This window comes from Acanthopagrus latus, chromosome 9 (genome assembly GCF_904848185.1).
Source record: "Acanthopagrus latus isolate v.2019 chromosome 9, fAcaLat1.1, whole genome shotgun sequence".
NCBI classification, from domain to species: domain Eukaryota; kingdom Metazoa; phylum Chordata; class Actinopteri; order Spariformes; family Sparidae; genus Acanthopagrus; species Acanthopagrus latus.
Window position 1 is genome coordinate 9,269,031 of NC_051047.1, and position 18,221 is coordinate 9,287,251.

Genomic DNA, 18,221 nt, shown 5'->3' on the forward strand with positions numbered 1-18,221 from the left:
TACACCAGGCTCACTTCAGAGGTGTGACCAGAACAACAGGGCAGAGGAGGGAGGGCAGGAAAACAGGAAATTGTGAATAAAATAAAACATCCTGACAAAAGGCCGTCTCTGCTTTCCATGGACGTCAGTTTATGGATAAGACACAGAGCTCAAATAGTTGTCGTCCATATCGCTGCAGAGGCCACACGAGCTATTTAAAGTCCTATTTTCCTTGCGCCTGCCTTCCCATGGGTTGAGCTGTGCGTGGCTGGTGACAGAGAGGGCGGGCACTGGGTCATACATACTCCCTCTCACTCGGATTCAACTCTGACCGCTGCGATTGATTTTCTGCTGGCTTTTACATTTTAAAAGCATCTTTTGAGTTGACAGCAAACTGGTGGTTGGCGATGTGGCCCCCCCCCAAAAAAAAATACATCACTGTCTATTCAGTCGCAAATGACAATCCGCAATCTCATCTTTAAAAATATGCAAAATACTTTAACCAGACCTGGAATATCCTATGAATTCATTTGCAGAATTAAAACACGATATTGCATTAAAGATATAGTTGCATTGCATTGTTTGCAGTATCATCACCATAGGAAGAGACTGTGGACACCTTCAAAGTCAATCATGGTCTAAAACAGTCAAATTGCCCACCCCAATCCACCGATTTCATTATTAACTGGGATTTCAAATCTTGCAGTTTGTGTCTGTAAAGGCTCGGCTACACCGAGTGGCTCTGTTCTCACATTAGGGACATATGGTACATTATTTTTCTTAGTAGTTGTGAGTAAAAACTGTGATTTCAGTGTGATGTGAATCAATGGAGAAAAAAAGCAAGAAAAGGACAGCTGCATGATTTATAAATTACCGTTCACCAAAGCGGCATGTGATCCCCTCGAGGTGTAACACCTGCATGAGAGATGTTCTCAATTTTTTCATTTCATTCTGATTAAAACTACACTTTGACCCAACTCCTTCTGTATTTTTGATTTATTATTTTGGACAGTATTACTTGGTTACTGTGTTATTTCTGTATCCAAAGGCAGTAACTGTTAAAAGACAGCTAATAAGGACGAAATGCATTTAACCCTTTAAACAAAAATTCTCATGAGATTTTATAATAATGTTTTGAAAAAATTTAAATTTTATCATTTTAAAAACTGCAAAACCAGGATATCTTAATCAGACAATAATGTGACCATGAAAATCTATTATCTTGACATCCCCAGCTGACAGAACTAGGTGAAGGTAATCCGGAGGGCCTTGGTGACTGAAAATCACAGCTGCTCTGTCTGAGCTGTCATGCAATCAGGCCTGTTGTCTTGCAGATCATTGTCACGGAGAGGTGGGGGGGAAAAAAGTGACATTTAAAAGGAACTGCTGGATTATACATGAGCAAGATGACACCGCAGCACCATTTGATCCGATTAATTATTTGTAGTCGACCCTGGAGCAGAGCCGCTAAAGGTGCTCGTTCCTTGGGCGGAGACAGGCACAGACAGGCAGAAGGCTGTCAGGGAGTGCAAGGAGAGCCGCGTCTTTTCAACTGGCAATCTATACAAACACATCCTCCCGCTCCGAGGCGGTTCTTCGAGCTGGTTTTTACACCTAACCCTCACCCATCATTGCCTTGGATTTATCAAACAATATCAGTGACACTGGTTGTGATCCAAAGCCTGTCTACATACACAGCAGCAGCTTTAGAGCTTAGTAGAAAACAAACAGGAGGATTGTCCCCTCTGAGCTCCGTCCTGAGCACCCTCGCTGCACGGGGTCATATTATGTCAAAGCTCCCTCCAACAGGCCTTAATAATGTGTTATCAAACAGGAGCCGGCACATAGCTCGGTTGCCCTTTACTGCACCATTAAGGCAGACAAATGAGGACACAGCACACCCACCCACAGCGTCTGCAATCAGGCCCTAATTAGGCTTCTTTAGAGACACAGGTTATCATTGTGTCAATACAAGATAAGGGTGGAAACTGGCAGAGACAGAGGTATGGAAGATAATTCCCCGTGTCGGAGCAGGAGCAATGCAAGATTACACTCTTAATGATGAAAACAATTATGGATGACTCTGTGATGACAAAGTTATCAGTCTTTTCTTGCAGAGTTACACAAAATAAATAAAAGACGAGGAAAAAAAATCAAATCACAGCTGAACTTCAAATGCCAAGGAGCCTAAAAAAAAAAGAACATAAAAAGGAAAACTGAATCAGATGCTTCCTTTATAAAATAAATGCAGCTTAAAGCAGGAACCTGGATAAATGGCGTTGCTTTACTGATCATACCGGTCTTTGTGCGGCCGAAGCTCTCCAGTTATTGGTTCGAAAGGCTGACTGCGATCACGTGTTTGGAGCTGCACCTCACTACAGCCGTGACGTCCTCCCAGTTCTTTTCCATCTGCCTGAGGACAAACCCCGCAGAGCCCGGTTTGTCCTCAGGCAGATGGAAAAGAACTTTGACAAAGTTCAAGTCCCGACTCACAACAAAGGCTCCTATGTCACCTTAACATGAGGCAACAGGCTCGTATCGTAGCTGAAAATTACAGCGTGTCAAGGCGGCAGTGAAATACAAGCCCCATCTACTCCATGCTCCCGCACACTTTGTTTGTGGATCCAATAATATGTAATTTAAGAAAAAAAAAACAAAACAAAACTCAAATTGCTCCTGATGTAATGTAATGCTCTTCACCATCTCTCACCAGAGGCAGATAAGAATCTACAGTCTTTAGTTTTTCTGTTTGTAAGAAGTGTGATCATGTTAACAGCCAACTCTGCCCTGGCTAACCAGAGATAGCTCAGGTGTGACCTCTCAGCAGGACAGAATGGAAAAAGCTAAAGACTGTTTTGTTGTTAATTTTTTAACACTCCAAAAACAGCCAAAAATGCAAAATAAGACCTAGCATGAACTCTGCAAAGCAAACTTTCCATTCCTGCTTGGTTTTTACTGAAGAGACATTGACAGCCCACCCAAGTATGTCACTTTTGCCCTGACTTGGGTCCTGACTGTGTCCCGCTGTCGCTACATGCCACTGAAGGATGATAAACAGGATGCTCAAGGGAGCAGAGGGTCACACAGTGAGGGATTTCTACTGAGGTCCAGTTCCAAGTCAGAGCAGAGGTGGAAAACACACAGGCCTGTGGTTTACACTGTGCAAGCTCAGACCGTCTGCTGCCGGCTTGATAACAGCAGAGCAGAGTTCAGTTTAAAAGGTGTGAAACTGCTGCCATGAGAGCTTCTCTAAGCCAAGAACAACTACAATTAAAGGTGCACTATATAATTTTTTAGGGTTGGATGAATGAACAGAAATTTTGGAAGACGCACTATCTCGCAATGTTAATGAAAGTGAAAAAACACTGCTGAATCAGCACCTTCATCCAGAGTGGCACCCAAAGTTCTTGGGGTCCATTCTGAGCTGAGACCAATTCTCCACCCAAGTTTTGTTAAAATCTGCTAAGTGGTGTTTGTGTAATTCTGCCCGAAAACCAACAAACCAGCCAACCGACCAAAATACGGGCACGGGTAAAAAAAAAGAAAAAAAAGAAAACACAACCTCCTTGGCAAAGTTAATAAACAAGCAATAAAATGCAATGATGATGCAATAAAAAGGTGGCTACTCCGAAGATTCCTGCAATGTATAAAACAGTGGAATGAGTAAACGAGTATGGTTAAACAGTATGAAATCATGTTGTCATTTGTCTTTGTCGTTTGTTTATTGAGTCATGAAAATCACTCAATGAGGACTTTTCCCTTCAAATTATGATTTCTTGCCCAAAACTACTTATTGCACCTTTAAACTCCGAATGACTGCTCATTTAACTCAGCGTTTGACGTTATTCTGGTGAGTATTATATCCGCCCTGTTGTCATGGATGCACCGATCAAGACTCCGTTGATGACTGGCTGAGCCTTAAATGCTGGGACACCTTCTGCATCACCAATCACGGCTCGATGAAACACCTTTTTAATATATACCTGAGTACTGAAGCCGTATTTCAAGTCAAGGAAGTCCGACTTGATTTTAAAGGGCCCAACCTTTCAAACAAAGGGAACACACACACAATGACACATTCCACGTTTACATATAGACCTGTGTTTTGTGGGCGTGTGTTTGTGTTGAACTGAATCTTTTCCCCACTCATATAAAATCTGATAGGCTGTGCTTTGGCCGATAAAACATCTTCGCTCTTCAAGACAGCAAGAGCCTAGTTTCATTTGAACCTCTCGCATCCTCTTGGCAGACGCCAGGGGGTCTTTCCTCAGGCTTTACACAATGAACTCTGCTCATGTCTACAGCTAAGAATAGAGAAGGGGAAAAAAAAAAAAACATGTCTGCCACTCAAAACCAAGGCAAACGCTTATCAGGACTTCAATCTCAGTTAAGACAAAGAGAAGACAGCTGCACAATAAGAATGTGTTATGAACAACGAATACCTGGAGAATAATCTTATCATTAACAATGACTGCAGCAGGGTGTCGCACATGGCAGTGGACAGTGGAGTGGTAAAATAACCCATGCATTCCACATGTTCCACCTTGCACACGCTGTTAGCTCCCTGGCTGCCAAACCAGTTTCTGTTGCGTAATAACACTGAATGAGGTATGTTCAAGATGCCTCTCTGACTGCTGCAAACATTTGGAATCCCAGCTGGAGAGCCTCGAAAGAAAGTGCATCTGCCTCGAACTTGTTGCCTCCTCTGCTCTCGGCTTTCACCAGCAGGCAAACAAGCCCGCCCGAGCCCTGCACATACCACAGGAAACGTGATACAACGCAGGCATATTTGAGATCAATGCAGCAAAAAAAAAAAAAAGAGAGAGAAAAGAAATGAGCAGAACTGGAGATCGGTTTGTGAACATTGTTTGCGAGGGTTTCCTTGTTCACCGGGGAAACGAGAGTATCATGAACAAGTGTGAGGACTTCAGCAAGATTCTGGGGTTGTGCCAGATTCTTGCTGGCACAATCCCAAAACAGAATGATTCACATATAAACACACACGAACACGGCCACAAAAAACATGTACGGAGTGGGGCTGCAACTAACGATCATTTTCAACGTTGATGAATGCGTTGATTATTTTTCTTGATTCATCGCTTAGCTGGAGAAATATGTGGCTGTTTCCCTAAGCTCGAGATGACATCAATGTCCTGTTTGTTCACAACCGAAAAATATTCATTTTACTGTCACTGAGGAGGACAGCCGAGGAGCATTGAAGGAGCTGGAATGAGAGAATTTTTTACCTTTTTGTTCTTAAAAAAATGACTCAAACTGATGAATCTATAGTTGATTAATTAATTATCAAAAACATATTCTAGGTCACAACAGCACACTTCCAGTCACATGCAAACATACAGACACACACCTCTGTGCCGCTGGGGTGAGCTCTTGAGCATGTACAGTATGACCAACATAACATGTCTGAACGCTGATTTTCAACCTCTGACTCCCACCTTCCTGATTCTGGACTGTTTACCACATTTCAGTTTATTACTCAAGAGTGGCATGCTGATCAGCATGTAAATGTGCTGACTCAATACTGTGTCTCTTCAGTTGTTGTCACACGACAGGCACCAGAGAGATGTCTGATCTCCCAAAGAGGAGAAGCACAGAGGTGGATTAACTCTGCCAAAAAAAAAAAAAAAAAACAAAAAAACGAGGGTGTTCTGTTTATCATTCCCGGCCACCGACCAGTGGCCTAAATACTTAATACCAAAGCAAACATGTCTGGACCATTGACTAATCTACAATGTGTGTGTGTGTGTGTGTGTGTGTGTGTGTGTGTGTGTGTGTGTGTGTGTGTGTGTGTGTGTGTGTGTGTGACAAAATTACACAGTTGTCACCTCAAGGAGAATTCAGTTCTCAGGCTGGACCTTCTTCTGTCTTGTGTTCCTACCTGCAGTTAGAGTCTGTGTGTCAGAAATGGAATTAAGTAGACGGGACACTGTGAATCCTGTCAGTGACGTCAGAGCAGAATTATAGCGAGGATTCCTCTGGACTTCTGCATATTCATACCTCTGGAATATCATAACCACATTACAGAGTTGAGCCGCAGCTCTATATCACTTAATCAGTTAGTTGACGATTTTGATCGTTGATTGATCAATTCGGTCATTCTTTCACCCAAAAGCGTCACACATTGGTTGTTTCCAGCTTCCGGACAGTAAATGAAGAGTCTTTGCGTTTCGGACTGTTGATTACACAAAAGAAGCAATGTGAAGACGTCACTTTGGGCTCTGACGAAACTGTGATAGACAATTTCTTGACACTTTAAAGACTAAACGATCAAACGATTATCGATTATGACCAGTGTTTGGTCACTGGAAACTCACCCCAGGTCCTTTTAAATAAACAGTATTTATCATTTGAGTGTTGACTCTGGTGTTCCCCCAATTACCCTTTGACCTGCATCCTCTCAGTCTATTTACACTGCTAAGAGGTGCACGTCTCTCTCGCCCCCGGTGCAACTGCTGTTGTGTCACGCGTAAAGGTGCGCTTCTGCCACTGGGGCGGGCCTACCTGGTTGGGGTCGCAGGCCTTGAAGACGTGACAGGACATCTCGGACTCGGGGTTGTCGGGCTGGCCCCGCAGGAGATAGGCAAAATAGCTGAGGTCATTGCTGTTGTGGATGAAGCGAGAGATGAGCTGCGCCTTGTGCTCGAAGATGAAGACCGACGAGTTGTTGCTGCTGGAGGGGACGCATCGGACGAACGGCGGGATGAGGGCCAGCTGAACTTCTCTCGGCTGCACCACGGGGCCGCAGTCGCCCCTCTCGCTCCTCCTGCGGATCTCGGCCACCAGCCACGGCAGCATTGGCAGGGTGGTCCGCCTGTCCAGCGAGGACCAGCCGATGTAAGTCAGGGCGAACGTCCTGTCTGCCTTCGGCGGACTGCTCTCCCTCTCCTCCCGGCTCTCCATGTCGACCCCCGGGCAGCAGACTTTCGGCCGAAGCTCCTTGGCAGCGATGCGAGATTACTTTAAAAACTGGTGCCGATGTTGCATTCCCCGCGACCGAGGCCAGGTGTAGTTGTGCTTAGTTTGCAACAGTTTCCACGTCCATGCTGAAAGTTGAGGCGATTAGCTGCGTGCACAACATGTGCTCTCCCTGTCGATCAGCTGCAGCACTCCATATCATCCAAACGTGTCAGAAATCTCTCCGCTGGACAGGATTTTTGTTTGGTTTTTGTTTTACTACGATGATCACTTATATGGCCATGTGTCTGTGACTCTGTTCCTCCACTGTTTGCACGGGCAGGGAGTCAAACGCGGAACAGTCCTGCACTGTACTGTCCCAGCCAGGCTCGCCTGCCTGCCTGCTTGCTAAAACGTGGCTCTGGATGGCTCCTGTGTAAACACACAGTCGCCCCTTAGAAATCTGGTTTCTTTGACGCGCCTGTACGTCGCTCCTGAGCGCACAGCCGGGGCGGCGCGTTAACACAGTCCCAGCCCTAAGATCCCGTTACGCACGAGTTTCGCTGGTGCGGTCGCATGTCCCTTTTCCAAACGGTGCACGAAATGCATACATCGCTTGTTTATCGCCTCTCAGTGCAGTCTCGCCTCTGTGATCCTTTCTTCCCACAGCGCCTTGGAGGCGGAGCGGCTGTGCGCGTCGACGACCCGCCCTGCCATCCCATGTGCTGGAGCAGTGGGCAGGGCAGAGCCGCAAACGTGACAGGACGGAGCTCCACCTTTCTCCAGAGTACATAACTGGAAAGCCTCTTCCACAGCAGAGTAGAAAATGTTTCCAGGCTCCCCGCGACAGCAGCCCTCTGGGCCCATTCCTCTTCTGGTTGCTACCCCGGCAGCTCACCAGCTGCCTCCACCAGGTGCGAGAAAATAATATGCTGGAAGGATCGTGCGGTGCTTCATTACAATGCAGTTTCCAGCTGTTTACAGGCAGCCTGTGCTGATTCATAATCCTAGAGAGATGTAATCTCATCTGATGTGCTTTCTGCTCTAGAGGAGTTTCCCGTCTGCCCAATGCCATAATTCCAAGCACTCCGCCTGCCCTAAAAATACTCGCTGTGCCATATTTAACCTCATTACTGAGGCACTGTGCACCAGAGCTCTGCCATCCACCAAACCCCTCACTGCTGGAGAGGACTATGTCTGTGCAAATCTTAATGTAGATGACTTTTATATTGCAGGGCAGGCCACCAAACACACAGACACACACACACACACACACACACACACACACACACACACACACACCAGGCCCCTGATCCTGTTATGTGAAATTATATAGTTGTAGCTGTCTTTCTTTGGAAATGAATGGGAATGATTAGATCTATGGTTAACACATCAATCACAGACAATCTGCACAACTGATAATTGAAGCAACCCTCTGGACTCCCCACCAGAATAACTTCACTATTTACATTAAAAGCGTCAGAAAGTGCATGTGAATTATTCCTCTGTGAACACGTACAGAGTAGTTAGATGGAAAACAGGGCCACCAATGAGTTGCTTGAGTATAGTTTGCTTTTACGCCGACTTGCTCCGAGCTGTGAAGACAGGATCAAACAACCACAGTGAGCGTTTTGACATTAAATAATGATTTATTGCGTGGCTGTTAAATGGCATCCAAGTGAGGACAATTTGAAGTAGAAAACACAAACAGCAGCAGAAAATCTACATCACTTAGAAATAAACAGACAGCATGAGGTCTATGGAAATACAGGGAATGTTAGCCACTGACTAAAACCGTACAGCATACAGGATGTTCTATATTGGGGTAATCGCAATCTCTAACCGTTGATGGATAAGATACAGCAACATGAGGTACAGCACAAGTGCAAGACCAATGGCAAACTGAAGTTTAATGCAAACCATGAGTAATTTCAACCATTTAATTGTTTGGCATACAGTAACAAATGAAGCACAACTATGGCTGATACAAAACTGATGCAGTCGAACACAACAAAACAACCTAAATAATTCATGATGGTTATAAAAGGCTGATATTCTGCAGTTTGCGTTGCTATTGGATTGCATTGCATGATTACTGCCAGGTGTTTCTATTATTTCGTCCACCACATTTATGTCAGCAAGTGCAAGGAGGCTTAAATGCTGAAACACCTCTCTGTATGATGTGATACAGTGCAACAGCACCACAAACTAAGTCACTGAACATGTCCACAGAGCTGAAGCAACATCTTACTTTGAGCAGTGTTCACATCAGAACTTTCATGAAAGGTTTTAGTATTATTAACTATGTTTATGCAGGAAAGCCATCTTTTCCCCCACAGAAACTGCTATTTACACAGACGTCAGACCAGCATACATTTTGCAGACTATAAAGCCTTTATTAAAATGCAAATGAAATAACGTTAATTATTTACCTGCAATGATTTTTTTCAATCTTTTTTATTACAGTGGAGGCATCACCTCCCTGTTAAAGATCTTTCCATTCGGTCCTGAATTTCAGTCTGTTTCAACATGAGCTATATAGATTAATCATAATCATCTTCTGACGTTAAATAATGATTACTGAGATATCACCGCGATGATGGTTCAGTTATGTGTTCGGCTGCTATAAATAACCAAAGACGAGTGAAAAGGTCGAGCCTTGCGACAGCTGTTAAGAGGCTGTTGGAGAACCTCACGGATGTGATGCAATCAGTTGTACTTTTTCTTCCTTGCCGTTCGTCTCACTGACAGGCGAGTGTCGGAGCAGACAGAAGTAATGACATACAGATGGATGTTAAAGGCCGTTCCTACAACTATTTATGGATAAATGTGGGAGTGGAAATGAAGCTTGTGCACGTGCATCTGTTTCCACAACAACTGAGATTTCCAAAACAGGTGCACAGCTTTATAAATCGGTCGAAAGAATGCACATGCTTATTTCTGTAATTGTGCTTACAGGGAGTTTTAGTTGTACCTGACAAAACTGGCAACAGGGTGTACAATACATGTACTTAACTTCATGATGTCTTTACTTTGCTTGACGGGAGTAAGTACAACATTCAAAGTGATGACAAGCTTTTCTTTAACAATTGGAGATACAAAAAGTAAATCATTTAGGAGTTTAGGAGTCTGTGGAAAAATAGAAGTGCAATGCAAAGCCGAAAAAATTGACATTTGCAGTCCTTTGTATCCACATTCCCGGACAGCCAGCAGACAAACAGCTGTGTAAAAAAGCCGTTCTTCCGGTGGTAACGTGTAAACAGGGGTGTCACTGCAACAAACACTTAGGTGTCCTTGGAACCATCATACAGTCTCCATAACAGCTGCCATCTCCTTGAACTGCTTGTGAAAGTTCTGTAGGGGACAAAACAAAAACGGTCAATCTCAGAATCAGAACCAATAATAAATTACACCAACAAGACTACATTCACATCAACAAATGCTGACCTGGAACTGTGGAACAGTCAACTCAAAAGACTTCTGACAAATCTGTCCGGAGGGCTCTACGACCTTCAGCAGCAGTGACACATATGGTGAGTTGAGAGATCGGCAGATGTCGGAGCTCACTGCCATGCCGAGCTTCCACTGCATGTCCACTAACTAGAAAGATGCAGCAAAACAACAAGTACACGACAATGTATATGGTCAGGTAATTTAAAGAATATATGAAAACGTGTGAGACTGCTTGAATGCAAGACATCTGGACATACCTGGCTGATGCTGAGCGTGGCCTGGAGTTTCTGCTGGGCATGGACTGAAGCACCGTGTTCACTCCACAACCTGTGCAACACCTGAAGGGAAGCTTTGGGCCACTTGTTGCTGCCTTCTTCTAGCCTTGACACAAGGTCATCTGCAGAGAGGTTGCTCTTCCCAGCTGACCTGGTGATACAGATGTCAACTGTCACATCTTAGAGTACAGCAATGTGATTTTTGTATAATTACTAATTGCCAGGTCCATAATTCAGGATAAAAGCTGGGCACGCTTGGCATCAATTTGCAGATACATTAGACTGGCCAAACATATCAATGTAGGATCGATAGTAATTAAACATGGCCTGACAAGGAGAAGACACATTCACCGGTAATACATTTTTAATAGATCATACTCTGAGAGAAAAAAAAAAATAAGATGAAAGGTACCTGAAAGTTAACAAGAGAAATCTGATAACATTCTGTAGAGCCTCAGTGTAAAGTCTGACTCCAGCTCTCTGAACACTCTGTCCAGACAAGAAAAACAAAACAAGTCATAAAAAAAAGAGGAACTGGTGAAGATGGGTTACTATCAGTTAAAAAAATAGTCTAAGGAAATATTGACTCACATCAGAAATTTCAGCTGAATCTACTCCTCTAGTCTGCCCTTGAAGATAGGTCAGAATGTGCTGACACTGTGGAGATTATACGATTAGTTATCACAACTACAGAATAAACTCTATGGCAACAACACCACATCCTGTGCAGCTTGTGCACAGTGCGGCTGCTAATAGCCATACAATGAACACCATTATGTTGCATTTAACATCCAGTTGTTAAACCCACGGAGGAGTTTGCTTCACGTTAACTACTCGCTGTATCAAACCTCAAACGATATGTCAAGAGGTGTGTTAGAATTGTCATTTAAGAAATTCACTCTGTGCACGTGGTAAGCACACATACAATATTGTCATCAATAACAACATAATGTCAGGCATCTCTTCCATATCACTCCCCTAAGTATTAATCAAGCACTTTGCTGATCACTTTATAATTATAGCAATAATAGTGATAATGTTTTTTTGTAAATGTTCTTGGTTGCTGCTCTTTAGTGTCTGTCTGAGGGTAATTCAAAAAAAAAAAAAAAAAGGTATGAAGCACATCAGGCACAAAAAGCTACCTTCTTGTAAAATGTTTTCAGCGTGGATGGGGACACTTGCACCTACAGAGAAAGAAAATACTCACTGCATCAGCTAGCAGATCTGGAGAAAGCCTGCTGATGTTGTCCACGACTTTGTTGACACCTGAAACACAGAAGCGAGGTGATTCATTTCTCACTTTTTTTTTCTCATTCTGTTCTGGTGTTATAATCACAGTACTGGTTTCTCAATGCCCACATGTGACTGTGTCACGTGAATATGACTGCAGCAATTATGAAACCTCCTTGCTCTCCTTTCCAGACAAAAACACTCTCAAGTATGAGTGTACATGCATCAGTGGCATGTCATCAGTCTTCTTCGACCTGCAGGAATATCGGTAGAGACCAACTGTCACTCTTTCTAAACAGACAGAAGTTTAACACATCCTCCATCCTGGATGAAGATGGCAGAGGATATTAATAAACAGAGCCAACATATGAAATGAGATATAATAAATGAAAAAGTAAGAAAAAGTTATCCCATGAATAAAATAATAAACAAAATTATAGAATGAAAAGGGATGAAATGACAAAACAAATGATGATTGTATAGAATACATGTAGTTAGCAAAAAACTTGCAGGTACTGTCGAGTTCCTTTTTCCAAAAATATTAAATCGGGTTAAATTAGGTGTAAATTTTCTCCTATGAATATGGAATTTAGCCAAAATGATAACACATTTGAACATAGTAGCGTTTGTACTAAAAGTGTACTACCACCAGGTCTTGGGGAGGACTAACGTGACTGCATAAGTGAAAAAGTACCCTTCAGAGTGCTCTAAACATACTTTAAAGGGAAAGAAAATGTGGTGTGAGAGACGCAGCTGGGAGCGGTCAGGGAAAGGTCGGGTCAGGTTGAGCATCTCAGAGGACGTCTGGCTGGAGTTGAGGGGTGTAGTTCGGCTCAGACACATACCAAGCGAGTTAAGAGAGTCTTCGGCACGCCTAGAGTTAGCTACCGGGCTAGGATAACACAAGGGTGATATAGCTAGCTACAGTGATATGGTGGAATGCCCAGGCGAAACTCATTTTAGTTATATTCTAGCTAACGTTGCTGGAGCACTGTACCGGCGATACATCAAGCGAGCTAAGACCCACCGTGACAGTCTTCCGCTGCTGGCATCTTCTCTGGTAACCAGGCTGCAGCTTCAACAGCGGGAGCAGTGATGTACCAAGTGATAGTTGTAGATTCGTTTTTTGACCTTTAATATCCCTTTATCGACCAATTAATGTATTACTGGTAGTATTCTTTAAAAAAAAAAAAACAGACAAAAAAAAACCACACACAACCAACGAGTGTCAAATTAAGCTAGTTTATGGGCTAATAACTCCTCATCCTGAGTGAAGCCTTCTTCTTCTTCGGTTTGTGCTTCGTCGTGTTCTTCTTCTCCTTATTTGTGTTTATGGGCGGTTCGCAGCCCTCGTGGACGCTTACCGCCACCCACTGTTCATTAATGTCTTAATTAGAATAATAGAGACCGCAGCCTTAAACAATCTAAAAACTATTTTGGGCTAAATATTACAGCAAATGTGCCAAGACCCCAATCTACATTTTGCCCTCTATTGATTAGTGTATCAAGTTTTTACAGGGTGAAAGCCCCCAAAGTTAACCAAGAGCGCCCCCGCTCGTCTGGCGAGTATATTTTATTTCTAACCCTTAGTCCACGCTTCGTAGGAACCGTTGCTGATTTTGTGGAAACTTTTTTTTAAAAAAAAATCATATTACTGCTGCAAAATGAATTCCAAAACAACAAAGTCTAGAAACACGACCACTACTGACATATCATACGAAATGAACAACAGCCAACTCCAGGAATCGCTGACACACGCCCACGGTCCCTGGAATGGTCCACTGCTGGGCCACTGGTGTGGACACTGCATTTAAAAATCCTTAATTTTGCCGACAAAGAACCATGAGACTGCCGTATAGATCGGAAACTATTTTGGTTCACTGAGAAATATATGTAAAATGTCTTGCAACATGTCTGACTACTGAGTGTGGTGTGTGTATGGTTTACGGAGAGGCAAGCACCCCTACGCATGACGTTCGCTTTAAGGTGCACTTTCCAGACGCGGAAGCGATTTCCAGCTGTCAAGCAGATTTTGGTAAATCAGTTTCAGCTCTCGGTCGAAAGGAAAATAGCGATTGACTGCACGTCAAAATGGACTGTCCACGCTGGCTGCCCCTGGAGTCAAATCCCGAAGTATGTGTTATGAATTCTATTTGAACTGTGTGGTTGGTCGAAGTCATTCATTCGCAAGCATGTGAGGGATAGCTAACTTGTAGCTAGCAGAGAGAACAAAAGCTGAAGCCGGGGTGACTGCTTTGCTAAACCCAACAGCAGTTTGAATAATGTGTTTATTTGTGCCTTGTCATTTCAGGTCATGAATAAGGTAAGTATTTTCTTCTGATTCAACTGACTACCACATGGGCCTATGCTCTCAGCGGCAGAGTGACTTGCAGAGGTGCAGGGCCTGTCCAGCGGCGACGCCACATCCAGTGTAACGGTAGAATTAAAGACGACACAAGTCCGACTGTGACAAACACAAACAGGCCCATCAGGACCTCAACATGAGCATTACAGCAGCAGCAGGATCATGATGTAACTGTGTGTCTCGGTGTAGGCTGTCTCGCGTTAATTATTGGGATTCAAACATAAAACAAATTAAGTGTCAGTCACAGATGAATTGCCAGATTAATTACTGCCTAATTTTAAGAATGTCAAGAGGTTTGATATTTTCAACCCGTGTCTGTAAATGCAAGGGCCGTTCATCTGATGGATATCACCCCAGAGGACACACACACGTTCACAGGAATGATGTCATCTGACCCCAGTCATGAGGAAACATAGAGGCAGAGTCCGATTGGTACATTTCCAAGTGTTTAATTTAAACACATTGCAACCCTTGAGTCAATACAGAGCAGGTCAGGTGAACGTGAAAGTGTCAAACTCACTAATCCAGAAGACATCTTAAACATCTACAGCAGGTTTGAGTTTAGCTTTGTTTGCCAGGTGATGTTAGGTTTGCTTAATGTCTTTGAATGCATGCACATTTATTCTGGGCTTTTGTGTAGTTTGTCAATTGTTTGGGAATGAGGCAAACCTGGCAATTTGGAGATGTGTATGGACTGGATCCAGAGCTTCTCAACATGGTCCCGAGGCCAGTGTGTGCCGTGCTTCTACTTTTCCCAGTGACAGAGAAGGTACTGTTATTGTTTTTGCAACACGTTTGATGTAAGATGATTTAACGGCATGTTCATGAGGTCCCATGTTCTGTTTTATCTGCCGAATTCTATACATGTTGTTCAGACTTGTGTCCGTGCTATAAGAGACAATGTCCAACAAAAAAATCCTCCTCTCCTACTTCTGTCCAGTATGAGACATTCAAGCAGGAGGAGGAAGAGAAACTCAAGGGTCAGCCACAAGAGGTCTCTCCTGACGTCTACTTCATCAAGCAAACTATTGGAAACGCCTGTGGAACAATAGGATTAATTCATGCAGTGGCAAACAACAAGGCACACCTGGAATTTGGTGAGTACTGCGTTCATTTCATATGCAGTGGTTGAAATGTGAGAGGTTCCCATGTTTGTATCTGAGTGAGAACTCAAGAAGGTTGTGATTGCAAAGCTGCAAATTCTGTGAACAAACATTGCAACACTCTGTTATTAGTATGTCCATGTGCTGTATAAAGAATACAGTATAGTATAACATCTTTTATTATAGTATCAGTGTATCACCCAGCTCTAAACCAAATTCTTTCGTCCTGTCCCCTCCTAGATAAACTTAACTAAGCTTGCAGAGACTTTTCAAGGGTTTACTGTGTGTTGTCCTTTTCTCTCCTCAGAGTCTGATTCTGCTCTGAAGAAGTTTCTTGAACAAACCTCTAAAATGACCCCAGAGGAAAGGGCCACCTTCCTGGAAAAAGATGAGGTTAGAAAATGCTGGAAAGAAAATCTTTGCTCAGACATGTGTTGATGAAGCGGTCAGTGTTGGTCACATACGTGAAGGGCTGCAATTGCTATTTGTGTTTGGCAGGTTCTTCACAAAGGCTTTGTGCATACAGGACACCTACCTATTACTGTCATCAGTGGGAGATTAGATGAAAAAAAAAAAATTGGCCCAAGACCTTCATCAGTGTCACAACCCCCTTACCAATACTTTATTGGCTACTTTCCTTGTGTAGTAAAGACACAGTTAGGAAGAATCTTCTGTTTCCTATGAACAAGCATTTACAGTTGTATGTTACAAATCTGTAGCTGTTCTTGTCATGTAATAACATCATAATGTGTTGAATGAGCTTGTTAATATTGCTGTGAAGTAAAAATTACTGGGGACCAGTGTTTACAACACAAATTAATGGCTTCTTTTCCTTCTTTCTATTTCAGAGTATACGTGTCACACATGAATCCAGTGCACAGGAGGGACAGACTGAGGTTGGTACTGAGTCTTAGATAATCTGTGTTGTCTGAGGGTAACCCCACTAGTTTTGTGTTGAACTCTGTAATCTAAAATAATTTGTTTAACTCAACAGAATTTTACTCTGTGTGTCTTGTCTATTACAGGCTCCAAGTTTAGATGAGAAAGTGAATCTGCATTTTATAGCTTTTGTGAATGTCGCAGGACAGTTATATGAACTGGGTGAGTTGATTCTTTCTGACGTGTGCTGATGTTTAGAATATATTTAGTAGTACGTGTGACATTGCTGAGGGTGAGCCTCTGATTTCACATTCAGCTGTGATCCGAAGAAAACTATCTGTATTTGTTTTCCCTAGATGGCCGCAAGCCTTTCCCCATCGTCCACGGAAAAACTTCAGCAGACACTTTCTTCGAGGTAAGACGTCACTGTAATAAAACAAAAATACAAATATTGTCCCAAGCTGAGGTGTAATTCATCATTTTCCTGATGTGTTCGATTGCCCTGCAGGATGCTGTAAACGTTTGTAAGATCTTCATGGCTCGCGACCCTCAGGAGCTTCGTTTCACCCTCATTGCCCTCTCCAAAGATTCATACTGATGAAAATCCCCCCCGTGACCCCAGGAGACAAAGGAAATATGACTGCCAAACATTCGCAAGTGCTGATTTCATTGGAAAATAATCATTTTCTGCAAGTGATGTGGGGAATATAATAAAATGTCAGGGATATCATACTAAAGTAATGCTCCTTTGTTGTCTTACATCACTTTCTACAAGTTGGATGAAATTCTAAGGGAATTAAAGTGCTGCTGTGCAACTAAAAGTGTTTCTTGTTAAGATCAAAATCTTCCACATGTTCCCCACAGCTGAAGCGTCTGTAACTCCACTGCACTAAAGTTTGTTCACATGGCAAGTTTGGCTGTCAATCAAGAAAGAAATTTCACATTTTCCACGTCACTGAGGGAACTCAACCGCTTTTCTGCTCTGGGTTCAATGAAACATACTCTATGTAGTGATTTGTTTTTGATCATATGTCTAACGCCGTGGTCAAATGAGCTGAAGAAACATTTTTTTGCAAGGCTTTTAATTTGAGTCAGAGCTTTGAAAAAACAGACAGGCCTAATGCTGTTGTGTAATGTAACGAAAAGCTTCTCAAAAAAAAAAATAAACATGCCTCCTGTAAGTGAGGCCAAATGAAAAGTGCAGACTGTAGATCCGTGTGGAAGGTGCCTACATTTTTGTAAGAAGAATCGAATTCTGTCAAATAAAAGGCAAATTTATTAAACATTCTCTTTGGATTATTCTGACACACGAACATCTTAGTTGAACATCTCATCTGTTTTAACTTTGTGTAAATTAGACTTTGACAGGTTTATTGTTAGATGTATCCTGGCACATTGGTGAAGAAAATGTTTTTTTCATGGTTTCTTTATAGTTAAAAGATACAAACAATAAGTTGGTTCCCATATGCACATTTAAACTGGGACTTCTTGATGTAATCATCCCAGTGAACCCGACTCAGTGAATAGCTCCCAAATTTAGTCTTTTTAATACAAATTTCCTCAGTGTTTCCAGCTGCGACCCTTATATGGAACGTAACCACTTGTGTAACACAGACTACTGAAGTCTGACTATGAAATTGAAAAGTCTGCTTTTCTTCTGAGGCTCCTACAACAATAGTCAGAGCATTTCTTTGCAGGTATTCTGGTAAACCTTTTTCATGGCAATCTGAGTGATCAAATCCAATTTACATGAGTGTGATTCTCAGACTCAGACCTCATGAAATTTGACAAAAAAGGTTGACTTTTACTAGCTGATCAGGTTTTCACAATTGTGTGAATTCAAAGCCAACCATGTTTAATAGAAGCTCCTTTTGGGTAGAAAAATGTTCCGTTACAAGAAAAGGTGTGTCTTCAAGATTGTATTCCATTGTTGTCACTAAATTATCCTTAAAGTATTAAAAGTAAAGGTATTCAGTATGCACACTGACTATATTACATCTGTGGATGCAGTCGCTGTGCCAT

At 42.7% G+C, this 18,221-nt stretch overlaps 3 protein-coding genes across 8 annotated transcripts in view; 1 reads left to right on the forward strand and 2 right to left on the reverse strand.

Moving 5' to 3' along the window:
- The window catches only part of tbc1d4 (TBC1 domain family, member 4), a 34,593-nt gene extending 26,784 nt beyond the window's left edge, over positions 1-7,809 (reverse strand). For 2 of the 6 annotated variants that reach the window (XM_037109499.1, XM_037109500.1), the window contains exon 1: positions 6,502-6,900. In XM_037109499.1, the coding sequence (XP_036965394.1) occupies positions 6,502-6,900 (399 nt within the window). Of the gene's footprint in view, positions 1-6,501 lie in introns of all 6 variants that reach the window. The other 4 variants (XM_037109497.1, XM_037109498.1, XM_037109501.1 and 1 more) reach the window with 4 other exon arrangements.
- Positions 7,810-8,538: 729 nt separating this feature from the next.
- Positions 8,539-13,165, reverse strand: commd6 (COMM domain containing 6). The gene is made up of 7 exons (XM_037109918.1): positions 12,880-13,165; positions 11,830-11,888; positions 11,214-11,279; positions 11,035-11,111; positions 10,605-10,773; positions 10,342-10,494; positions 8,539-10,248 (listed from the first exon to the last, which is right to left on the reverse strand). Exons 1-7 carry the CDS (start codon positions 12,902-12,904, stop codon positions 10,198-10,200), a joined length of 600 nt encoding a protein of 199 aa, XP_036965813.1. The 5' UTR covers positions 12,905-13,165; the 3' UTR covers positions 8,539-10,197.
- Positions 13,166-13,746: 581 nt separating this feature from the next.
- uchl3 (ubiquitin carboxyl-terminal esterase L3 (ubiquitin thiolesterase)) lies at positions 13,747-17,482 on the forward strand. Its single transcript, XM_037109917.1, has 9 exons — positions 13,747-13,985; positions 14,164-14,175; positions 14,858-14,986; positions 15,158-15,314; positions 15,628-15,713; positions 16,169-16,216; positions 16,346-16,421; positions 16,556-16,614; positions 16,708-17,482. The coding sequence occupies exons 1-9, from the start codon at positions 13,944-13,946 to the stop codon at positions 16,795-16,797; spliced, it is 699 nt and encodes a 232-aa protein (XP_036965812.1). The 5' UTR covers positions 13,747-13,943; the 3' UTR covers positions 16,798-17,482.
- Positions 17,483-18,221: the final 739 nt, after the last annotated feature.

Bases quoted from the DNA above. Each gene is read 5' to 3' on its own strand.
- commd6 (XM_037109918.1), bottom strand. From the start codon at position 12,904: ATGCCAGCAGCGGAAGACTGTCACG. The intron at 11,280-11,829 runs GTGAGTATTTTC...TAATCTCCACAG, and splicing joins CAGATCTGCTAGCTGATGCA to TGTCAGCACATTCTGACCTA. The intron at 10,495-10,604 runs GTATGTCCAGAT...GCATCTTTCTAG, and splicing joins CCACGCTCAGCATCAGCCAG to TTAGTGGACATGCAGTGGAA.
- uchl3 (XM_037109917.1), top strand. From the start codon at position 13,944: ATGGACTGTCCACGCTGGCTGCCCCTGGAGTCAAATCCCGAA. The intron at 15,714-16,168 runs GTTAGAAAATGC...TTTCTATTTCAG, and splicing joins CCTTCCTGGAAAAAGATGAG to AGTATACGTGTCACACATGA. The intron at 16,217-16,345 runs GTTGGTACTGAG...TGTCTATTACAG, and splicing joins CACAGGAGGGACAGACTGAG to GCTCCAAGTTTAGATGAGAA.